At 38.5% G+C, this 25,561-nt stretch overlaps 1 protein-coding gene across 2 annotated transcripts in view; it reads right to left on the bottom strand.

Annotated features, from left to right (window-relative positions):
• The window catches only part of LOC127436651 (ELKS/Rab6-interacting/CAST family member 1-like), a 300,135-nt gene that overhangs the window by 201,780 nt on the left and 72,794 nt on the right, over positions 1-25,561 (bottom strand). For both annotated transcript variants that reach the window (XM_051690929.1, XM_051690930.1), the window contains 4 exons: positions 25,000-25,137; positions 20,079-20,219; positions 13,042-13,182; positions 3,817-4,010 (listed from right to left, as the gene is read on the bottom strand). In XM_051690929.1, coding sequence (XP_051546889.1) covers positions 3,817-4,010; positions 13,042-13,182; positions 20,079-20,219; positions 25,000-25,137 — 614 coding nt within the window. The remainder of the gene's footprint in view (positions 1-3,816; positions 4,011-13,041; positions 13,183-20,078; positions 20,220-24,999; positions 25,138-25,561) is intronic.

Below are 25,561 nucleotides of genomic sequence, written 5' to 3'. Positions count from 1 at the left end.
TTGTCTGAATAACTTTCCATCAAGTGCCAGGAGTTTATGACATGGAGAACAATGGAAGTTTTTTGAGAGCCGAACTCCCCCGGTGTGCTTCAAGAGCATAACCCGACACTGAGTGGTAATTAGCTCGGAGCACCACGTTAGCAACTGCGGCTGGTGTTTATTTCAGAAATCTTTTCGCTGTCGACATGAACGTGCATCGAGTCAAGCATATGGAGTTTGTTTTAGTCTAATCATCTCCTAACACAGATCTGTTAAAAAAGCAAGAGAGATGTTGAATGTCAGATTAATATTTATGAATCACAAATCCACCTCAAAACACTTCCACGGCCTGCATTGCTGCCAGTATCCAACAGCAAGAGCCTGGCAAGCATTTATTTGCTTGGAGGCTCTAGGGATGTTCAAAACTACATACTGCATTTTCAAAATTGACTAATCCGTGGGTTGCTTGAACAACTAGTCAACTTATCGTTCTTAAAAAATGGAAAATCTGTCATTTACTTACCCTTATTCCAAACCGATATGACTTTGTAGTCTGCCTAACATCTCCACAAACTCAACCTATCCCTAGTTGGCTTCTATGGAGCTTGGCACTCAGGAACCATCTCCAAACGCAGCTGTTAAAGGTCCGATTGAGAGTGAAAGGGAGTACATGACTGTCAGTTCACAACATCAACATCCGTGACCTCCAAGACTCTTCACCTCTGGGCCAGATTCTCTTTTTCACTCTCCCTCACATTCCTGTGTTTATGCTTAAGCCTTATTTAAATTATTTATCTCCTTTATTTATTTATGTGAGCCAAGATGAGAGAAGGCCTGTATTTTGCCTACCATTAATTAGTTCAATTACACAGCCCGAAAACACAGATGTTTACACCAGGGCAAACACACATTGACAGAAAGCTCAAGAAATCCAGAAACACAGACAAATACACACAGAAGGGAAACATAAGTGTCAGGGGGGAGCAGACATGTAGGAGAAGGTGTGTTCTATATAATGTCCACAGAACAGGTTGCAAATATTATGGAGCAGTAATGTGCAATGTGTAGAGAAGTAATGGCATGGAGCATACTTTCAACAATCACAGCACCCACTATTTGGCCTTTGGTCTTCACACACACATATCTGTAATGTTGAAGATAGAGGTTGACCGATTAATCATTCTTGAAAATTAACTGGCACCGATAACTTATTTTGGAGCTATCAGTTACCTACAAAAATTAATGTTGATAGTTCACAGTTAGTTCACCCTCGGGACCTTTGCGTGATGGTCACTTGGAGGACCAAAGTCCTCTATGGCCCTGTCCCAAATGGCACCCTCACCCCCTTGCCCTTTGAGGGCCTACAAGTTCACACTTTGGTGATGTTCTGTTGCAAAAACTGGTGGGTGGTGGTACATCAAGGGCGTAAAGGGGATTCATGTGAACAGTGTTTTAAACCAAAAAATTACAAATGGGACACCTTACAAATGGGAGTCTCTAAGGTCTTATGGACTTCACGGGCAGGCGGAAATGAAGGCCATGAAACCATAAGTCTACATAAAGTGAGCATTTAGGAAAAGGCCTGTGAATTCTACTCTCTCTGTGGTACCCAAAGAGCAATATAATCTTGGGTCAGTGCAATGTGTTGGGGATTAGAAAAAAATCTACAACCTACGTCAGCAATGCATCTATTTGATGTGCTCAGTGTGAATGCCAACATCCTAAAATGATGTGGAATCAACAATGAAGTTGCACTCCAAATCTCCTACAAGTTTCAAAACTCATCTCTGGTCTCATTCCAAAACAAACAGAGGATAAAGGATGACTGAATGACTGAAATACAGCAAGTGTAGGAATGCAAGAAAGAGAGAGCACAAATTTGTAGGTGAGGGAAAAAAAAAAGAGTCAGAATTCTGGAGTGGGATAGTAGAAGTAACATAAGACAAGGAGCATCAGCTCTCGTTGGTGGTGGTCATCACTGGACCCCAACCACCCCTTTTTAAAGCAGATGGGCCTGTCCCAAATTGTTCTCCAAGACCTTGTGGTCATCCTTTGAGCCCACACTTTGCAGAAGTAAAGCCAAGCAGACTGTTAGCTAGTAGAATTATGAATTTCAAACCAGTGTGGGCTGAGCAAAAGGGTACATTGAGGGAGCATAGGGGGCATTTGTTCCTAGGATAAAATATTTATGGGTGGGTCAACCTCTCCCCCAGGCCCAATGATTAGGGTGCACCACAGAGAACCTCAGTGGGCCCCCCTCATTACAGCGCCTGGGACAACCTGGCTCTGTTGACGGCTCTGGCACTGTGCACCCATTTGAACCATAAAATGAAAAATAGGACACCTCACAGTCTTATGTACCTCAGAAAACTGCAAACCAAGGACACAAGACCACAAGTCTTGGACAGGACTAATGTTGTGATTGCTATGTTGGCTTCGGGTGATCAGCTTTTTGTTTGTAGGAGTATACACACACACACTCTTACAGTATGCAAAGAGCCAGCAATGTGAAAAAGACAAAGCATTAGGCTTAACAGCAGATGGGGAACGGAAAATAAATTTGCTGAAATCACAGATCACAAATATGAAAGAATGAACTAAGTTAAATGGGTTGCTTGGATAGATTTGTAAAAGCAGTAGTGATTACAGACAAACAAACAGAAAACTTGAGGATAACATGCGTAACAACAAACATGCAGAGGAATACAGACTGCTCCACATTTTGACAATCATACACTCTCTTAGGGCCGTATACATTGAGCGCGTATTTGCACCTGTCCACGCTGTTTTCCATTTATTTTTTATGTAAACATGCTAGATAGATTTTCTAGCATCTTGCGTAAGAGCGCTGTGGTTTTAGATGCCGTGTTACATAAAAAAGAACCTTAACTTTAAAAAAAAACTTGTCTCACTCTATTTGTTGCATCTAGCTTTTTTTAGAGCAAGAACGTGTTTGGTCTGAAAGCCCCTTTAGACAAACAAACTGAAAGTCTTTATCTGTGTCATAAGACTTTGCAGTGGGTCTATGAAATGGCAGTGTGACTGAAATAAAAGAATGAGGTTGGAAACCAGTCAAAGTGAAAAACAGGCTGCATGTACTGTCTCGAACTTCAAGTTGAAGTGGTTGCAGGCTGACCTCCTGATGACTGTAAACACTGTGACTGTGGTGCTCATTTGCTCAACCATTGGCAGGAGTTTGTGCCGGGACTAACTGTTATCTGACCGATGGAAGATGGGGGGGGGTGTTTTGGAAACATGTCCGACAACAATATTTTTACAATACTGTTTGGTGCCGGGCCTGGGTAGCTCAGCGAGTATTGATGCTGACTACTACCCCTGGAATCGTGAGTTCGAATCCAGGGTGTGCTGAGCGACTCCAGCCAGGTCTCCTGAGCAAACAAATTGGCCCGGTTGCTAGGGAGGGTAGAGTTACATGGGGTAACCTCCTTGTGGTCGTGATTAGTGGTTCTCACTCTCAATGGGGCACGTGATAAGTTATGTGTGGATCGCGGAGGGTAGCATGAGCCTCCACATGCTGGGAGTCTCCGCAGTGTCATACACAAGGCACATGATAAGATGCGTGAATTGACAGTCTCAGAAGCGGAGGCAACTGAGACTTGTCCTCCACCACCCGGACTGAGGTGAGTAACCACGCCAACACGAGGACCTACTAAGTAGTGGGAATTGGGCATTCCATATTGGGAGAAAAGGGGATAAAAAAGTAAAAAAACATAAATAAATACTGTTTGGTGCCATCAGTGCAGCTTTATGATTTTCCCACGTATGCTTTAGTGTGTGTGTGTGTGTGTGTGTGTGTGTGTGTGTGTGTTTGTATACCTCTCTAGCTCGCTGATCTTGCGGTCCTTGTCGTTCTTTTCATTCTCCATCTCCCTGAGGATCTCCAGCAGCCGATCCACTTCTGCCTGGGCCTTCCCAGAATCCTCCTTGTAGCGCGCTACCTCCAGCTCAAGTGTAGTAATGCGTTCTGACAGCCCTGCATTTGCCTGGGCCTCGACAACAGCCAACTGAGCCTGCACAGAAAAACAGTAGGATTTTAGAGGGTGGCCATAACAAGGGGGTCTGGAGTCTAATTTGACAAGGGTGAGATAAGACCAAAGGTCTGAATTGATCTGGAACATCAGATTAAAGGCCTATTCACACCAAGTCCAAACTTTGGGCACAAAAACACACACTCCTTTGAATACATTTATCAACAAATCAATATTGATTTTATACATACATACGTACATACATACATATATATATATATATATATATATATATATATATATATATATATATATATACACACACACTTAAAAATTGAACTATTTGGCCATAATGATCATCATTGTTTTTGGAGGAAAATGGGTGAGGGTGAGGCTTGCAAGCCGAAGAACGCCATCCCAACCGTGAAGCATGGGGGTGGCAGCATTATGTTGTGGGGGTGCTTTGCTGCAGGAGGGACTGGTGCACTTCACAAAATAGATGGCATCATGAACAAGGAAAATTATGTGGATATATTGAAGCAACATCTCAAGACATCAGCCAGGAAGTTAAAACTCGGTCCCAAATGGGTCTTCCAAATGGACAATGACCCCAAGCATACCTCCAAAGTTGTGGCAAAATGGCTTGAGGACAGTGAAGTCAAGGTATTGGAGTGGCCATCACAAAGCCCTGACCTAAATCCAATAGAAAATTTGTGAGCAGAACTGAAAAGGCGTGTGCAAGCAAGGAGGCCTACAAACCTGACTCAGTTACACCAGTTCTGTCTGGATGAATGGGTCAAAATTCCAACAACTTATTGTGACAATCTTGTGGACAGCTACCCAAAACATTTGAACCAAGTTAAACAATTTAAAGGCAATGCTACCAAATGCTAACAAAGTGTATGTAAACTTCTGACCCACTGGGAATGTGATGAAAGAAATAAAAGCTGAAATAAATCATTCTCTCTACTATTATTCTGACATTTCACATTCTTAAAATAGTGATCCTAACTGACCTAAGACAGGAATGTTTTCTACGATTAAATGTCAGGAATTCTGAAAAACATTTAAATGTATTTGGCTAAGGTGTATATATACTTCTCACTTCAACTATATATATATATATATATATATATATATATATATATATATATATATATATATAAAACCATCTTAAGACAAATGTATGTATGTACTGTATGTGTGTGTATGTGTATGTATATATATATATATATACACACACACACACACACACACACACACATAAACACACACACACACATATATATACACAATATATAAATAAATATATGAAGTACTTGATCAGAAAAAAAAAAAAAAAAAAAACTAGAAATTTCCACGACTTTTCAATGTCTTGTTAAATGTCATTAATTTCCATGACTTTTCCAGTCACTGAAATTACTAATTAAAAATTACCTGATATTTCTCGTTATTTTTTTGTTTTTTTGTGGTCACAAGAACCCTTTGTTGCTTAGAAGCACTGAACTGCCATCCTTTTGTTTTGTCTTTCACTGCATCTCTTTTCAAGCTTTGGGTTTTGCATGGTGTTGTGCTCTGTATGGACATAAAGACGTTGTGTATGCATGTTCCCCTAAACTAACTCCCCAGAGTTTTCTAAAGGACAAGCCGCTTCAGAGAGTCAGGCTGGCACCATACAAATATGGCCTAGGCAGTGTCATGAGTTTGTGTGTGCGTGTGTGTGTTTTGAGGTCTCAGACACTCACACCTGCAGGCTCTGTTTAAGCTCCCCCATGACATCACAACAGGATACTGTCTCATTACAGGCAGTGTGTGTGTGGACACATGGAAACACAATCAAGCTGAAGTCATCAAACTAATTAGTGACATTATGGCCATTTAAAGTGCCGGGTCAAGGACCTGCTCTAAAGAAAAGTAAATTTATTTCCCCAGATAATTAAAGGAGTCAATCCTGCGGTAATGCCTCTTTAATAAAAGTCCTTTAAAAGGACACAGGTGTCTTCTTATGATGAAAAAGCATGTCTGCTGTTAAAACACAAACACAGTGCAGGCTTTACAAGGTGAGTGAACACAAGATCACCGTGCTATTTACATCATATGTATATGCTTGAAAGTGCATGTATGTATGCATAACATGCTAGAATGCAGAAGACAGCAACACAAAAACAAATAAAAGTTAGAAAAATCTCTTTTTAAATCCCATTCAAGCACTAGTGCACAGGTCTCTCATATTGGCAGTATGTGAAAGAGGATTTTTGTGTTTAAGGATAATATTTGAAGGTGACGTTTATGACCCTCTAATTAGCTTATATAAAGTCTCGACCTGATGTTGAGGAGGTTTCCACACAGACGGCCAAGAGCTTGTCATCCTCAGAGGAGGACTTGGAAACCAGTATATGTGTGTAAAGGTGTGTATGTGGGCAAATTATTTTAAGAAATAACTAGAAATGACTGTTTTGCTTATATTCTCTTCAATACTGAAGATGCTTGCTCTTGGTATTTTTTACAATAAGCAAAAATATATATACATATTATGTATGTTAATAATAAGTGCTGGATAGATTACTTCGGAATTGTAATCTGGTACTGATTACAAATTACATTACTAAAATTGTAATTAGTAACGTAATCTCTTAGATTATAATTTTTAGGTCATCTAATCTGATTCCTTTTGGATTACCTCTGACCTAACTTTTGTTCATTTGATGTCACATGCATTTGTGTAGGATAATATTGTACCATTTTCACATAATGTTTCTTAACTGCATTTAAGGAAATTTAAATAATGAATCAAAGCATGATAATTTGTATGTGCTTTACTCACTATTTATCTGTTAATAAGTGAAACAAAAAGTTACTTAAAGGGTAATGAAATAGAAAAACACACTTTGACTGATAGGAATAATTCACACCATAAACATACATATTTAGAAAAATATTAACATGCATTTCTTATGGGAGAACTTCTAGAACTATGGACAGGTTATCCGGGGTTTGTTTAACAAATGTGGTCTTACAAAAAACAGTTTCAAATGTTATCGCAAAAGCACATTAATGTACAATTTTGAAGCAGAGTACAAAAGCAATTTATGAAACTAAAACTAACTTTACTGCGCCAATGCAATTGGTTCAACATTTACAGTACGTGTGGATTAGATTGTGAATATGAAATGACAAACTTGGGCATTTTGATGAGTTTAATGGACAAACACTTTCCAAATACATAGTGACACGTGGTTATATGACACAGGATAATTCAAATATAATTAAAATGTGTTTGTCAGGAGTTAGAAATGCAATGTAAAGTTAAGAAAACATGCAAGCAAGCCATCAAATGCTTCTTTAGATCTGACAGAAGTGGAAGACCCTGTTTACACCTGGTATTAAGATGCGTATTTGGTGATCCGATCACATGTGGTCAGGTGAGACACATCGCTGTTTACACCTGGTCGCTTAAATGCGTCTCCTGTGACCACTTGTGTTCGGATTTGGAGATGTCAGTGTGTTACTGCATAATAAACTGCAACAAAGTCCAAAAAGACAAAGAAAATGCTGAAAAAACAGCACGCTATTTCTCCCAGATGCAGCTGAAATTTAATCCAAGCACAAACGCATCATTTCGAGCAGAATTGTCCATTATTTAAGTAGATTGCCTGCATTAACCTGAGCTGCAAATGTTCGTGCTTCTCATAAGTGTCCCAGCACGTTGATATCAGACACACTGAAGAAGATCTGTGAAGTGCTCATGCTTGTGTATATATCCACTTTTTTACATTTTCCGAACGGATGGTTATTTAGTTACCGCTCATAACCAATAAAGTTTAAACACTTGTTTTAGCTCAGCGGTTGATTGACAGGTGAGGGGTGGCGCTTCACTGCGGCCAGGATGCATACAGGACGGATTAGCGTTTACACATCAAATGTGATGCGGTCATATGTGTTTTTGACCACATTCATATGTGGTAATTTTGGTCCGATCACAAAACGTTTTAGACCCCGTTTAGACCTGTATTTAGCGCTAACCACATGTGATCGGATCACCAAAAATGCATCTTAATACCAGGTGGAAACGATGACAAAAGGATATTAACTTTGGGAAGGCAGAGTTTACATTGCACAGTAATGGGGTTTTTTCTCCTGTGTCTCTTTAAAAGTGAAATGATTTCTGTTAATCCAGTGGTCAAATGCTGAGTGAAACGCTCCATCTTTAGTGTAATTATAGTCGAGTCATTTTGATTTGTATAGCGCCTTTCTCAACACACATCAAGTTGTGTGTGATGTATATATATATACATACATACATACACACACACACTCACACACTACCGTTCAAAAGTTTGGGGTCACTTGCCTGAAATGTTTCTCACGATCTTAAAAATCTTTTGATCTGAAGGCGTATGCTTAAATGTTTGAAATTAGTTTTGTAGACAAAAATATAATTGTGCCACCATATTAATTTATTTAATTATAAAACTAACATTTTATTAAAAAAAAAACAAAAAAAAACAAATTTGACCAAAAACTTGACTTGGACAAATGATTAAGAAAATCAGCCACTAAATTGGTTGGACGTTGGTTGAGAAAATGGCAAGAGTACATGTCTGCAAAATCTAGGCAAAGTGTGGCCACTTTGAAGATGCTAAAAATATAACACAGTTTTGATTTATTTTGGATTTTTTTAGTCACAACATAATTCCCATATTTCCAATTCTATTATTCCATAGTTGTGATGACTTTACTATTATTCTAAAATGTGAAGATAAAAAAAAAAGTAAGTAAGTGACCCTAAACTTTTGAACGGTAGTGTATATACATACAACTTTTGGCCGCCAGAGTGTGTGTGTGTGTGTGTGTATATACACACACACACACACACACACACACATACTGTACATACATTTTTATTAAAATATGTTAATAGGTTAAAAACACATAAAAAAAAAAAGATGTCTGACAATTTGCAGTTTAGGGCTACAAATTTAAGAATAATGGTTTTGTAACAATTTTAAATGGCCAGAGTTACCCATTTTACTCTCAGAAATTAAAAATAAATAAATAAATAAATAATACATTTAATAGAGCCTTGATAGTGCTTTTACAGAAAAGTGGTATCGCCCATTCCTCGTAACTGTGCAGTTACTGAATCGCCTCATCAATTCTAATTTATATAGTTAAAAATCAGCCACAAAAGTGCAATAAAAAGCTAAATGTAGGCCATGATGTAGGGTGTAAGGTAAAACTGTAGGCCACTTCTACGATGCTTTCACCCATCTATTTATATAAGAATTATTTTTGCTTGAACACACGCAGATAAATATATATTCTAATAAAGTGAGACACTCCAAATTCCGAATATGATCAAATTCTGATGATATGCAATATTCTTGCATGTAAAGGCAGTAAGCGTCTGTACTGTATGAGACCATTTGCCTGGCCGCATAAGAAAAAGCTACATTCAGGAACACTGACAAACTCAAAACAAACTAGACACAGATGTGTGTTTAGAAAAACAGAGAAACTGACAGCAATAGCAAAAGAAAATGACAGAAAGAGCAGACAAACAGACTGGGTAGGAAATAACGTGCATTAGTGCAGTTAATATCAGGCTGTCAGGGCCACTGTGTCTGCTCGTAAGCTCCGTGCAGCATGTTGGTATTGGAACGCAAGAGCGGTTCATCCACACAGCACCAACTCTAAGGAACAGCCAGTGCCCCTCCATTAAATGTAGGATTGTGGGAAATGTGGTTTAATAATGTTGTTTAATAATGTGTGTGTGCCTGTGAATGTTTGGCTGGGCAAAATAACAGAGCATCTGTGTGAAAAGAACACACGTTTGATGACCGGCTACAGCGTTTATATGCATACGTGCTGACTTTCGCGACCTATAAATGTTCTTTTGAGAAAATATCACAGTGTTGATGGATCTGAATCTGCATGTGTGCACAGTAGACATGTCTCTATTTGAAGTAGTTGTGGAAGTGCACTGGGCTGTTTTGTGTAATGTAGACGGTTGGGTGTCTTGGTGGCATGTCTGTTCACATTTCTTAAGCTGGGCCAACACCTCTATCGGCGTACACTCTTGGCGGTCAAGCAGGGACAGACGAGTCTCCGCGCCCCTTTTCTGTCTCATCCAATCACAGCAGACGCCCACAGAGCTGTCAGCAGGTTTTCACTTGCACTGCTTTTATATGAGAACCTGTGCGAACACAGACATAAAAACACTGCCAGAGATTTCATTACTCTTGGAACAGACGATGGGACCCAGTTCTGCATGGGAAGAGGTTTGAAAGTGTGTGTGTGTGTGGGCGTGCGAAGTTGATCTATACTATAGCTAAAAATTATCAGAATTAAATGTACTTGCACAGTTTTCATTTTAGTCTGAAAATAACAAACACAAATCGCCTACATGCATAAAAGCACAAAGACTGTGCACATCATGAACATGTTTAAAGGAATAGTTCAACCAAAAATTTAAATTAGTCTTCATTTACTCATCCTCATATCATTCAAAATATGCCATTTAAATTTTTTTGTGGAAAGCAAATTTAGATTTTTCTTTCTGCAGAACAAGCAATCCACTTTCTTCCATATATAGAGAAATTAAAATAGTTATTCATTGATAATCTATCCCACTGCCATATACCCTAAATAATTCACGCATCCGCATATTCACATTTGGCACATGGACATGTGTAGCAGCAGGTTTGACGTCAATGACACCAAGTGTCTTTGTTTATCACGCGTCTCGTAAAGATTGTTGTGCACCAAGTTTGAATGTGCAGAAGTGCAAATGGCATTTAATAGATTTTCAGTAACTTAAAATAAAAATGTCAATCATATATGGCTTTATAAGACATGGCACATCATACACAAGTCACATGGATACTTTTATGATGTGTTTTGGTCCGTTTTGGAGCTTGACCCCCGTTGTCAATATATGCCTTATTTGTACGGAAAAAAAGCAGTGTGAACACTGCAAAACTGCAAAAATAGAAAGTCATATGGGATTAGACCAACACAAGGGGGGTGTAAATGACAGAATTTACATCTTTGGGTGAACTACTCTTTTAATAATACTGTTATAACACTAATAATTTGAATCGTAAACTGGAGTTTCTGTAAGAGCACGTGCACAACAGATTGAACATACTGACACTCAATGCGACAGATATCAGCTTACAAACACTGCACTCAATCCAAGCTCCGCTACGGAAGAACGTCAACCCACACAAGTTCATCACTCTCATACTTTAGATAAGTAAAGATCTCATGCAAGTGGATTTTACAACACTCAGAGACTTTGCTAGCTGCCTAACATTTCCCCTCTACCTCACATCCACACAAAACTAAACTTTAGATAAGCCTTGAACTCATGCAAGCAAAGCTCCACTCAGACATTTATTAGATTCTTGTGCTGCCATGTATATGTACACACACACACACACACACACACAGAGAGAGAGAGAGAGAGAGAGGGAGAGAGAGAGACATGCAATGCTAAGGGAGACTTTTCACAGCAAGATGCACTTACAAGATAGGAGGGATGGCCTGACATGAGCTCAGAGTGCTTTTGGAAAGAAAGAAAAACAGAAAGTGGTGGGGGAAGAAAAGATGATTGTGTGACACATAGAGAGTGATGAGAAAATATTTCCTTTGATCAAAAAGTGAGAAATATTTTATAGGTTAAAAACAATTCCAGAGACAAAATAAGAGTAAGAATGAAGTTGTGGAGCAGTACGATGAGGAGAGAAAATACTCAAAACAATTTTTCCTGCTTTCCTGCTTTGTCAACATAATTTCACTCCATGGCACTTTTTTTTCAAGTGTAAATTGGAAGTTTACTTAATTCATTTCCATTGGGACTGCAGGAATAATTTCCGCTGGCCATGAACAGATCTATGAAAATTCAAACCCAAACAGACACATTGGAAATTGATTTCTTTTTAGTCTAACATCATCTGTCCATGTAGTTTAATTTAGTACTCTATTATGTTTGTTAAACATTGTTTTAAAAATGTAGAATGGTATAATGTAGTAATATAATGTGGCTTAATTTAATTGCATGGCAAAGTTTTCCTCAATTTAATTACGTTCCATGAACAGTTATTTTTTGAGTGAAGACAGAAACAGGGAAACAATGAAAACAGATGGTGATGGAAAGAGAATCATGCTGTGACATTACATGACTGCAGAGACAGTTTGACTTGTGGTGGTTTGAAGCAACATGGGCAACGGATAGACAGATTAAGATTTTTACAGATAAAGCGAGATCTATGTTGAATGAAAACATGGATGGTAGATTTTAAGACATGATGTCAGCAAAGCTGAAGGTAAGACATTAAATTCTGCAAAATAGCTCTGTTTGAAAACTAAGGGAGCTACCTACCAAGGCAAGAAATGATTTGTGCTCTAGACACAAAGGCTTTTCTAGACTGGAAACAATAAAATTATGTTGCCTTATAAGAAACCCAGGGCTCTATTTTTGCAACCGCACAATGTTTACCCATGCTTTACACATACGCTGGGCACGTGTACAGTGCTCTGCGCATGCGTCAAGCACAAGGAAGTGTAATCGAGCTTCAAATCACGCTCAAGCCTAGGAGACTGCACATTATTTTTGAGCTTGATATGATTTAGGATTAGTTTAGCAACATGCTAACATAAGACTATTAGAATAAACTGGTAGCTATAGTATATTATGCTTCATATTATAAGCGCAATATGTGTGGCCTTAACAGAACTGTAGTCTCTGTAGAGTGTTTCACATCAGTCATTTTAATGGTTCCATTTCGATTTGGATGCTGCCATTGGAGGTAGACAGCGAGGCAGCTCACTAGTGTTTGTAAAATGGCTAATATCTTTCCTCTACCACTCAATAGAGAAAAACTCGACAGGAGAAGTGCACTTGAGTAAACATTCAGTTCAATGTCATTGTTTTAAGTGTTGTCAGAGTTTCGCTAACGGTGTGCCAGTCAATATAATAGCTCGTTACGCGCTCTTGGCTGTTTAGCTGAGGGGACCTGGCATATTTGCTAGCTGTAATGCTTCAGTTCCCTCGAAGTGCCTGTCTCACCTTCTTGAGCTGACTCTCAAATTTGGTGCACTCTTCTTTCTTCTGCTCAAGAGCGATTTCGAGACTCTTCAACTTAGAGTCCTTCTTAAGTCCAGAGGAGGCCAGGGATGAGGCGTGCTCCTTTAGGTCCAATAGGGAGCCCTGGGGAAGAGGGAAAGAGAGGTTAAACTGGTCGTTGAAAGAGAGCATTTATTGAATAATCCCCCTCATAATTTAGATGATCAGGGTTGGGGGGGGTTAATGAGAAGCAGGAGAAGGTTTCGCTTGAGTCATGCCATGGTCTTTGATTTCACTGAAACAACCTGAGCGCAAACACATGTAAATATGTGAATCAGAACCCCAGCCAGCAGTTTCAAGCCAATTTCAACAACAGGAAGCATAAAAGTAAAGACAAATTGCTAAGTGACAAATTTTTCTTTTCAAAATGCGCCTTTGTTTACAAACCAGCAATCAAAAGGAAATTACTCAGTGACCAGATAACTGGAATTGGCTTTGTTTTAATAAAACACAAACGTAAGAGAACACAGGCTTTTATGGAGAATAATATAATGAAAAATTAAACAGGAGAAAGATCTAGCAGTTCTCAACAGGTTCTGCTTCAGGACCCAGATTTAACATTGAACATTAAGTGGCTACCCAACATGGAAAAAAGTAAATGAATAAAATAACATATATATAAATTCACGCATCCGAAAAACTCAAATACTGAAATGCATTAATAATTATAATATAATATAATATTACATAAAACATAATCCTAAAATAAAATAAATATTAATATCTGTAGGCAATAATTCACCATATTGTGATTTTTAATCCATATGTAGTCTGACTTCAGAATATTTTCTTTTACTTTTTAGTTTTTACAAATTTAAAATATTTACAATTATATGGTTAGTTGCATTTCAGTACTTGCATTTAGCATTGTTTTTCCCTTCTGTCCATGATCAGGACAGACCCACTAGTTGACCTAGAGCAAGAGCCCATTACATCGCAACAGTAATATCACAATTATTGTGTGCTATTTTGCGAGGGCTCTCTGCTGCACATATGCAGTACATCAGCTCTGTTTTTTTAAGCTCAGTCTCAGGCACGCTGTTAAAACTGCAGCCCTCCATCCATGAGGCCTTTCCTACAGTTTCCGCTTTCAGCCGGAGAGCCCCACAATTTCACACTCGACTGGAGCCCGCGGACCAAAATACACACTTAATGTTCATATTGCCGCCCTACGTTCTCTTGCGTTGGTAAAGAAAACAGAACAGGGGAATGATGGGCTTTGTTGGATTGCACGCTTTGTGATTAGAGCTTGGGGGGGAGGCCGAAAGAGCTTGAAGTGAAGAGGTCATCGCTCAGGAACAACACAATGCAGGAAAAACAGGGATATAACAGGACGGCAAGTGATGGGAGATTGCTGCATATACATACATACATACATATGTAACAGGAGCCAGTTGGTATGTGATAGCTGTGTGGTCAGGGTCCAAAATTAACTTTTTAGCCCACCAGCCAAGGTGGCTGGTAGATGAAAAAAATTACCAGCCAGTCAGATTGCTTACCGCCCATTTCTTTGTTATTTTTATTTTTATTTCTTTTTTGCATTTTACAAGTGGATTTACAGACATATGAGACAAGATTGCATGCATGTTTAAAAGTGAACTGCATTATTGAAGAATTTTATTTTATTATTTATTATGAAATATTTAATTGCCAGATGGTCCATTTAAAATAATTTTTCAGGTTATTCACTTATTACAACAAAACAAAATTTGTATTTAAGTACATATTGTCATATGAATGACCAGTAAATAACTCTCAAAGTACACACAATATAATAGCAATTCTTGGTTTACTTGGAGTGAGTCAATTAGTTCAGTCAGCTCCAAAGCATTCATATGTTTTTTTGTTTCACTAAAAAGAGCAGGCCGTGCTTTGGGAATCGGACAACAGTTGTTGCTGATTCATTAAAAAGAACTGGCTCAAAAAGAGTCATTTGTTTGTGAATCAGATTACTTTGTCGCCTGTTATGTCTCACACTGTAGATTCAAAAGAACCAGCTCAAAAAAGTCATTTCTTTGGGAATCGGTCTATTGACAGTGCTTTATGTCTTGTCTTGCACTGTAGATTCAGTAGCAGTGTTGCTGTGTCATGTAAAAGTAATAATTTTTTTGTATTTTGAGTATTTTAGTCCGGTTTTCTGTCCGCATCACTGGAATAATGTACGTTCAAGAACTGTTAACGAAACCGAATGTTATGAAAATCATTCGGTTTTTATTATAATGCAATCATTACCAGAGAATTTGTATGTGTGGTTGTGGGTAATTAAAACTTACTCACACATCGACTCTAAATCCAAGAGTGGTCTTCCCTTCATCCTGATGGCATGAACGCATTCCTTTCATCTTGCATCGAGATGTACTGCTAACAGTACGTGGCCACTGGTATTTTCTACTATTAGCTTTCAGTACACGAGCAAGTCTTCTTAAATATGTGCAATTACAGTTGGAAAAATACCAACTTTCAAATGCCAAAAGCATACAAACAGATTTATGGATTTATTAACATTTGCTTACCCAGCTACGGAATTACCACAAAGAATGCGTGCAATAATCATTTGAAGTCTGAATTAAAAGCACTGAATACACCTTCGCTCATCACGTGCCAGTGGACACACAGTGTTTGAGACTTTTGATGAGTAGAAGGACTACAAGCTAATAACAGCCGTTCTATGCAAACACCTATGTTACTGACTCTACTGTAGGCCTACAGAGCACCCTTGAGGATAAAACTATGGCCCTGATCAAAAGTTTACATACCCTTGAATGTTTGGACTTGTTACAGGCACACAAGATGACACACACAGGTTTAAATGGCAATTAAAGGTTAATTTCCCACACCTGTGGCTTTTTTAATTGCAATTAGTGCCTGTGTATAAACAGTCAATGAGTTTGTTAGCTCTCACGTGGATGCACTGAGCAGGCTAGATACTGAGCCATGGGGAGCAGAAAACAACTGTCAAAAGACCTGCGTAACAAGGTAATGGAACTTTATAAAGATGGAAAAGGATATAAAAAGATATCCAAAGCTTTGAAAATGCCAGTCAGTACTGTTCAATCACTTATTAAGAAGTGGAAAATTCGGGGATCTCTTGATACCAAGCCAAGGTCAGGTAGACCAAGAAAGATTTCAGCCACAACTGCCAGAAGAATTGTTCAGGATGCAAAGAAAAACCCACAGGTAACCTCAGGAGAAATACAGGCTGCTCTGGTAAAAGACGGTGTGGTTGTTTCAAGGAGCATAATACTTGTTGACCCCTCTCCAAACACAGCGCTTATGGCTGTGACCATAAAGCTCTATTTTGGTCTCGTCACTCCAAATTACAGTGTGCCAGAAGCTGTGAGGCATGTCAAGGTGTTGTCAGGCATGTTGTAACCGGGCTTTTTTGTGGCATTGGCTTCTTTCTGGCAACTCGACCATGCAGCTCATTTTGGTTCAAGTATCGTCGTATTGTGCTCCTTGAAACAACCACACCGTCTTTTTCCAGAGCAGCCTGTATTTCTCCTGAGGTTACCTGTGGGTTTTTCTTTGTATCCCGAACAATTCTTCTGACATGTGGCTGAAATCTTTCTTGGTCTACCTGACCTTGGCTTGGTATCAAGAGATCCCTGAATTTTCCACTTCTTAATAAGTGATTGAACAGTACTGACTGGCATTTTCAATGCTTTGGATATCTTTTTATATCCTTTTCCATCTTTATAAAGTTCCATTACCTTGTTATGCAGGTCTTTTGACATTTCTTTTCTGCTCCCCATGGCTCAGTATCTAGCCTGCTCAGTGCATCCACGTGAGAGCTAACAAACTCATTGACTATTTATACACAGACACTAATTGCAATTAAAAAAGCCACAGGTGTGGGAAATTAACCTTTAATTGCCATTTAAACCTGTGTGTGTCACCTTGTGTGTCTGTAACAAGGACAAACATTCAAGGGTATGAAAACTTTTGATCAGGGCCATTTGGGTGATTTCGATTACATTATGATTTAAAAATGAGCCAAACAACTATGTGATAATAAATGGCTTCATATGATCACTTTCCTTAAATAAAAGACAGTTTTTTTGCATGATCAGTCATATTTTCAAAATCGATGCCAAAATTTCACAATTTCTGCCAGGGTATGCAAACTTTTGAGCACAACTGTGTGTGTATATATATATATATATATATATATATATACACACACACACACACACACACACACACACAGTATATGCTGTGTATATATAGAAAAAAGAAAGAAATGAAAAAGAAAAAGAGGTAAGGGAAAAAGGGGAAAAGACAGACAAAAAGTGAACAAGTGAGCAGAGTTGAAGACAGAAAGGAATGAGCAGTCACTCTCAGGGAGGGGCCATTCCCTCACATTTAGAATCCACCATTTATCTTCCTGTCTCCCTCTCTCTCCTTCTCCCTCCCTCTCACACACAAACACAAACAGGATTGACAGTGCTGTGGGTCCAGCATGTCTTTTCTCATCGCTACAAGTCCTCTGGGGCTGTGTGGACGGCTGCAGAATCAGTCTGTCTCTATCTGCCTGAGCACCACGTCCAAATGTGTGCTTAATGAAGATGCTCTTCAATGCTGTCCTTGGATTAATCTCCAATTAGATAATTCTAATCTGACAAATAATAGAGGATTATTGCATTTTAAATTTGAAACTGGGATCACAAACTGTTGCTCAGCTCTTGCAGTTGGATGCCCTGATCTGTTTGTCTGGTGGTCAGATGCATGTTTGCTTGCAGGCCAAAAACCTGTTACACTACTGCAGTTCTACAAATACAAGCAATAGTTGGCAAATCATAAATACAAAAATCTACAAAGGCTAACATTTGCAAAAACTTTGCTAACACAACTTCAGAGAAAACAAAGAACATTTTTAGCTGCCAATATGTTAAAACAATCTGCAAATTCAACTGATTGTTATTTTAAAATTTTTACATCTCTCATTTGCAAATTGGTAGAGGTTAATTGTATTTGTCCTGTGAGGAGAGATTAAGTTTAGTATTTGCAAGCTAAGAGTATTTCTTCCACCAGCGTTCTTCCACCTCAGAAATATTGCTAAATTACGACACATGCTCTCTGTTGCTGATGCCGAAAAACAAATTCATGCGTTCATGACCTCAAGACTAGATTATTATAATGCATTACTGGGAGGATGTCCAGCAAGTTCAATAAATAAACTTCAATTGGTTCAAAATACAGCAGCCAGAGTGCTGAGTAGAACCAAGAAATATGATCATATTAGCCACATTTTATCATCGTTACATTGGCTACCTGTTAAATTTCATATTAATTTTAACATTTTGTTAACTACATACAAAGCTTTGAATGGTCTAGCTCCACAGTACCTAAGTGACCTTCTACCATGCTATATTCCATCACATTCATTATGATCGCAAAATTCTGCCGTGTTAATAGTTCCTAGAATATTATTTGGCTCCTAAACTATGGAATAGTCTCCCTAACACTGTTTGGGATGCAGACACACACACTCAATTTAAGTCTAGACTAAAGACTCATCTAATTAGCCAGGCATACACCTAATTTATCCATCAACTCTCAATTAGGCTGCTTTAGTTATGTCTGCCGGAACCAGAAACATTTATCATGATCTTTATCTCTGCAAAAAAATAAATAGAAATGTAAATGGAATCTGTGCTAATATTTTTCTATTTGTTCATATCCCAAGGTTACCAGAGCCTGCCGGATCCAGCTCCGTTCCTACTTGGTGTCTGACTCCACTGCTATGTGTCTCTGAGTGATGACGACTAAATGCAGTCGGTGCCAGCCAGACATCACTTCAGTCTACTTCAGGGGATGAAATGATGCCAACTCCAACCATAAGACATGGGATACTTCATATGTCATTCCCTGAACCTTGGACTTAGGATAGACCTAACCGAAATGACCGGCCGGTTGAACTGCGAAGCACCTCACTGATCTCGACCAGCATCACCTAATGATGAACAACACTCTTAAAATGGAATACATAGACAATCAAATAATTGCCAACAAGCTTTCATCAGCCAACTAACAAAGGACAATGCATCTATATGAACTTCTGCAGTTAATTCAGGATGAACTTCAAAGACATTCGTCATTAATTTTATAGTTCATACAAAATCTTTGTTTAAACACTGAACCTTAACATTTACTTAGTTTACTAAACTTAAAGCATGACCTGCAATACACATAAAAAAAAAAAAACTAATATTGGCATTATATTCATGCTGTTTATCCAGAGGGTAACTGGCCCCCACAGTGAGCCTGGTTTCTCCCAAGTTTATTTTTCTTATGGAGGTTTGTGTTCCTTACCACAGTCGCCTTTGGCTTGCTCACTGGGGTTCTAAATACAATTATTATTTCATTATTTCATTCTTTATTTTTATACACAATTTACAATCATATTTAATCAAACTACACAATGACGACTCTAAGACTTTATAGATATTACAGTTTCATTTTCTGTTAATGCATGATTTTCTGTAAAGCTGCTTTGAAATGATATGCTATACAAATAAAAATGACTTTACTTGAGAGTACAGGCCACAATTTAAGACTGTCATATTTGAATGGCAAACACAAACTTCTGTTCCCAAATATGCAGGTAAATTAAACAGATCTCAAAACAAATTAGTAAAAGTCAGATGACATTGTACATTGTAGACAATCAACACAGTAGATGATGTTGTCGGCACAATAAGTCACTTCCACGATGCTAGTGTGTTTTTGGCTTGGTTGCCAGGATGTTGCTATGTAGTTGCTAAGGTGTTCTGGGTGATTTCTAAAGGTTTCTAAATGTTTTTTTCATATCCCTAAGTGTGTGCACTAGCCAATATGTAGAGGATTTACGGTTTATGGATTTATTGTGAAAACTCATTAAGACATCAGTTTTGTTAATGAGCTACTTCGTATAACACTGTGACATTTATAAAGCATAAGCATGTGTGTTGGTGTGCATACATGCATACAGAAATGCTCACCTCGCGATCTGACAGATCTCCCTGCAGTAAGCTGACTTTCTCTTTCAGCTCTTTCAGTTCTTTCTTGTTACTCTCCAGTTCTTCGTTCTTCTCTCTCTCGTCTCTATCCCTCTGCTCCTTCAGACGCTCGATAATGCTCTCCTGCACACATTAAAAACAAGAGCGGCCATGTTAAACAATTGACTCAGAAGGAAACAGAGCTCTAGACTTATTTTGTATCTGGTTGAGCATTCACTTTTGCATGTTGGTGATCTGTCGTTTGATGTGTGAACACTTTAAGTGTAATAAATTATGTAATTTTTCTGCTTTTAAAAACATTTTGTAAGTCAGCGTCAAAGGCAAATTACCATTCTATGGCCAAATGAATGGATAATAAAGTGTTACTAAACAAAAGTTGGATGAGCAATGAGGACCTGAATTTTTTGTTATTTCTATTAATATTTTCCCAAAACAAGGTGGGCCAACACAGTCTAGGAAGCACCATTCAATTCCCAAATTCAGTCTAACTCTGCACGGTAAGTGGAACATATTTGAATGAATGCATACACAATTCATTATTCTCATGTGTGTCAACATTGGCCAGGTGTTACAAGAGTTGGCCTCAACACAGTAGCTTTCAGAAAATGGAATTAACTTTAGTAGAAATGAGTCAGATCTAATTTTACCAGAGTAACTGAAGGGTGAAAGGCAACTATGCTGTATATACACTGTAATAACCCTTTTTGGACATTGGGTCAAGTGGCCAAAGACATGTCTGGATATTTTCCCAGCTAATGGATTTAAACTTTTTAGTTACTCACCCTCATGTTGTTCCAAACCTTTATGACTGACTTTGTTTCATGGAGCAAAAAGGAGTTGTTTGGCAGAACGACAGCATCAGTCACCATTCACTTTTATTGCATGGATGCAGTAAAACAGAATGTTACAGGAGTCGTCCCAAACATTTTGCCTTTTGTGTTCTTCATACAGGTTTGGAACAACGTTAATGTTAGTAAATATGTGTTAGTTAATAATGACATCAATTTTTGGGTGAACAATCCTTTTAAAATCACGCAAATAAATAACAATATAACTAATAACGCAAAAAAGCACCTTTAATAGTACTACACTACAAGGAATGATATATTACTAATAAAAAAAAAAGAGCAATAAAGTGAAACAATAAGGAGTTCTGAGTAAAGAGTGTTCTGGCTCAGGCTCATGTTTGCAGTCGATGGCCTGTGAAAAAGGGTGGCTGGATTCACAGAGAACATCAGCCTCCAGCACTTTCACACCCGCGCTGGCCAAAACTCACACACCGAACGGCCGAACCGGACATTAAAAACACGGCACTTTTTCAAGCCCGCTCTGTGTTTTTTCACCGCGAAGGATGTATTTTACTCCCGAGTCGATGTTCCTGGCTGATCCTTGCTGAGCTGTGACATTAAGCATGATCGCTCATCGGCGTGCCAGCTAATTCTCTCCTTGATCAGGCCAAGGAACAGATGCAGTCAGGGCTCGGAGTGTTTGTGTATGTCTGTGCAAGGGCCTCGATTTAATGAATGTGCATTGTATGCTGTCAGATGCATGAGAGATAGAAAAAAATTTGTGTCTAAGTGGTGAATGGCAGAATCGGTTTGCAAATGTCAGTATGAAATATTTCACACCACATGCAAAAGCATCACATATGCGTAGAAGCAGTGTAACAGCAACAGCGGGCTGCATAACCGAACTGCAGCTCTCAAGTGATTTCTAGGTTACTACATTGAGTATTTCTTGTAATAATGGCATTTTATTTTTATTTATTTTTTTTAGACATAAGGAATAGGATATTGAGAATAGACATTATACACGATAGGGCCATCTTTGATTTTTAATGGGAATGACAACAAGGCTGTGAAGGATAGATTTACCATCTCTTCAATGGCATGCATGGAATAAAGCTGTAAAAAGCTTCGTTATCACATCGGATTTTACACAACTGATATTGTCTGGAGTTTTTTGTCTACTGAATGTTTTTAGAAATATATATGTTTTTTTTTTTTTCAATGTTTCGTCCACGGAACGATCCAGAAACACTTTAAACTGCAGTACAGTCCATTGAAGAGACTGTACATCTATCCGTCACAGCTTCATTGTCATTCCTACTAAAAATTAAAGATGGCGCTGCTGTGAATAAGGTCTATTATTACAAACTTGATTGTCATGAAATCTAATTTAAATAAGGTGGCGGCCACATTGATATCTAAATGGTAATTACTCTACACAGAATGAAACCCAAACCCCAAAGTGTAGCTATAAACTGCTTAAGGGGCAAAACACCTTTGTGCATTAAAAAAAAAAAAAGCTAGGCGCAGCGCAACAAATAGAACAAAATGCAATAATTTTATAAGAGGAAGTTCTTTTAAAGGAATACTCCGGGTTCAATACAAGTAAAGCTCAAAGCCACAAGATGTAAACAATACACGTTAAAATGATTCCAGTGTTATAAAATTGCTTACTAACCTTATCTGTGTTATGTCTAATATTATGACTTTATTGTCATTTACTGACTTCCATTCTCTTCCATCGTAAGTGCCTTACTGTAACTGCTTTTTTTTTTTTTTTTAATAAATGAGGGACGAGTTGAAAATTTTTTTTGTGGCAGTCAACATTATGCCACAAACTCTTTAGATTGTTCTTAACTTGTATTCAACCCAGAACATTCTTTTAACTTGATACGCATTCTCCTATGCGACACACTGAAATAACAGTGGGATGTGGCACAATGGTCAAAGACATCCATCAAGGGCATTTTAACATAGAAACAAATTAAGCAAGATTAAAAAATTTCAGATTTAAATATTTAACAGTAGCGCTGACAGACACAAAAATGTGTTTGGTGTGAATAGCACCAAAATTGCCTGGACTTACTGAATGGAAAGTGCCTTTTGTGTGCCTGTCATGGCATGTGGAGCTTGCATCACGCCCAACAGAAGTATTTTTTTAAAACAATGGCTGAGTGGTTTACTCCATTATTGTATGCCGCTTCATAAAAGCCTACATAGCAAAAGACTGAGCTGATAAACAGGTTTAAAGTAAATTTCCATGTATTTTTTACTAAGTTCAGCACGTATTTTCTATTAAGTTCAGCGCGCTTCACACGGCAAAATTAGGCTCACCACTGAAACTCTGCTACGCAGCACTGCACTATGTACACGGGCAGCATGAATGCTGTAACTTGTTAATATGGGCAATGCATATGCTCTGTTTACACATGCAGTATGAAAAAGGACTACATACGTGCATGTTCAAGTGTATGTGTATAACACAGATTTGGCGAGCCAGAGTTCTCTTTCTCAATATGAAGATGGCTGGCAAAGTTAATTTCTGCCTGCGGCTGGCCGCATTGCTGCTAAGGCGGGGAGGAAGAGGAGGCCCAAACCTCGGCGCGTGAGGGTATGTGGGAGAGATGAGGTGGGGAAAGGCAGAACAGTAGATTCCCGCCAAACTGCGGATGCACAAGACAACGCTAATAACCGCCGGGGTTGACTCATTCATATTCATGATATGGAGTTCAGGGGCAGGCAGGGTGTGGGATATTGCTTCAGAAAACAATGTCGTTCTGGATATTCATGACCTGAAACGTTCAGTGTACAACGTGTAGATGTTGGGAATAACAATAACACACACACACACACACACACACACACACATATGCAATGCTGCTAAGGCAGAGTTGATGAAAAGTGACAGGAACTGGCCCACGGATCTGTTCGCTTGCTGGGAGGTCAAGCGTAGTGTAAGAATGACTGAGTCCTTACATAACGGTGTGTGACAGTGCAATCTTGCTGTCACACACACATTCACAACTTCTGATGTTCTGATACTTAAGCTTACATGTCACCTGTGACCTCTTGTCTCTGAAGACTATGGTACAAAACACAGTACCTACCATGGTTTTAAAGGGATAGTTCACCCAAAAATGAAAATTCTGTCATTATTTGCTCACCCTCATTTTGTTTGAAACCCATTTGACTTTCTGACATTCTGTGTGCTCCTTTCCAGATAACGAAAGTGAACAGGGACTGGGGCTGTCAAGCTCCAAAATGACAAAAAATTAGCACATCGTAAGGATCATAAAAGTGTTCCATATGACATGTACACTAAATTCCAAGTCTTCTGAAGCCATACGACAGCTTTGTGAGGAACAGACAGAAATAGAATTTATGATTGACATATTATCGATGGAGAAAAGAGTCATATGGATTTGGAACAACATGAAAATGAATAAATGATAACAATTTTCTTATTGTTGGTGAACTATCCCTTTAAAGGAATAGTTCACCCAAAAATACAAATTCTCTCATCATTTACTCCCCCTCATGCCATCCCAGATGCGTATGACTTTCCTTCTTCAGCAGAACACAAACTTAGATTTTTAGAGGAATATCTCAGCTCTGTAGGTCCATACAATGCAAGTGAATGGTGATCAGACCTTTGTAGCTCCAAAAATTACATCAAGGAAACATTAAAGTATTCATTAAGACTCCAATGGTTAAATCCATATATTCAGAAGCAATACAATAGGTGTGGGTGAGAAACAGAACAATATTTAAGTCCTTTTTACCCTAAATCTCGACTTTCACTTTCAGATGTGAAAAGTTGGATTATTCTATTTTTTCTTTATGTGATTTTTGGAGCTACAAAGGTCTGATCACCATTCACTTGCAATGTAAGGACCTACAGAGCTGAGATATTCCTCTAAAAATCTTTGTTTGTGTTCTGCTGAAGAAAAAAAAATCATACACAACTGGGATGGCATGACGGTGAGCAAATGATGAGAGAATTAATTTTTGGGTGAACTATCCCTTTAATGAAAAGTGCACTGTACCAGATTCATGATGTATGAGCATTTTTGGCTGTATGGTCTGCCTGTGTCTGTGTGTTTGTGGGAGTCCACCTTCTCCGCAAGGGCCTCCTCCAGCGTGGTGAGGGCCGTATCCGTGTTTGAAGTGTCAGCCTGCAGGGATTTGACACGCTCCTTCAGACTGGTCATCTGCTTCTCCTTGTCTTTCAGCTGTTCCTGAAGATTCTCAATCTGCTCAGAGAGAGAGTAATCAGAAAGAGAGAGAGTTTTTGTCATCGAGCAGATCCAGATGAAGACATGTCTATTAAAACACAATAAACAACATTTACTCACACTTAAACTCAGAGTAAACTAGAGTAAGTGAAGCCATTTGTCATTGTATTTTCAGCACTACCTCTAGAAAATTCCATACGCAACATTTGGTATGGGGGGAGGGGGGTAGATTGGCTAAAAACAATAAATTTTTTCCCTGTTCAGCTGAAAATAAATAATGACCTCATTAGAACCATATTCAGAACTAATTCTCTTCATAAACTTTCCTTATCTGTGTGCGTGCTATGCTGGCACTGATGAATAACATGGGAGAGATGGGCATTTCCACGTTTCACTCAATTCATCATTTGATGACAGCTCAATGAAAAGACTGACTGTTCCT

This window comes from Myxocyprinus asiaticus, chromosome 47, assembly GCF_019703515.2.
Source record: "Myxocyprinus asiaticus isolate MX2 ecotype Aquarium Trade chromosome 47, UBuf_Myxa_2, whole genome shotgun sequence".
Classification (NCBI taxonomy): Eukaryota; Metazoa; Chordata; class Actinopteri; order Cypriniformes; family Catostomidae; genus Myxocyprinus; species Myxocyprinus asiaticus.
Note: the sequence above shows the minus strand (reverse complement) of the source record. Positions and strands in the feature narration are given on the sequence as shown.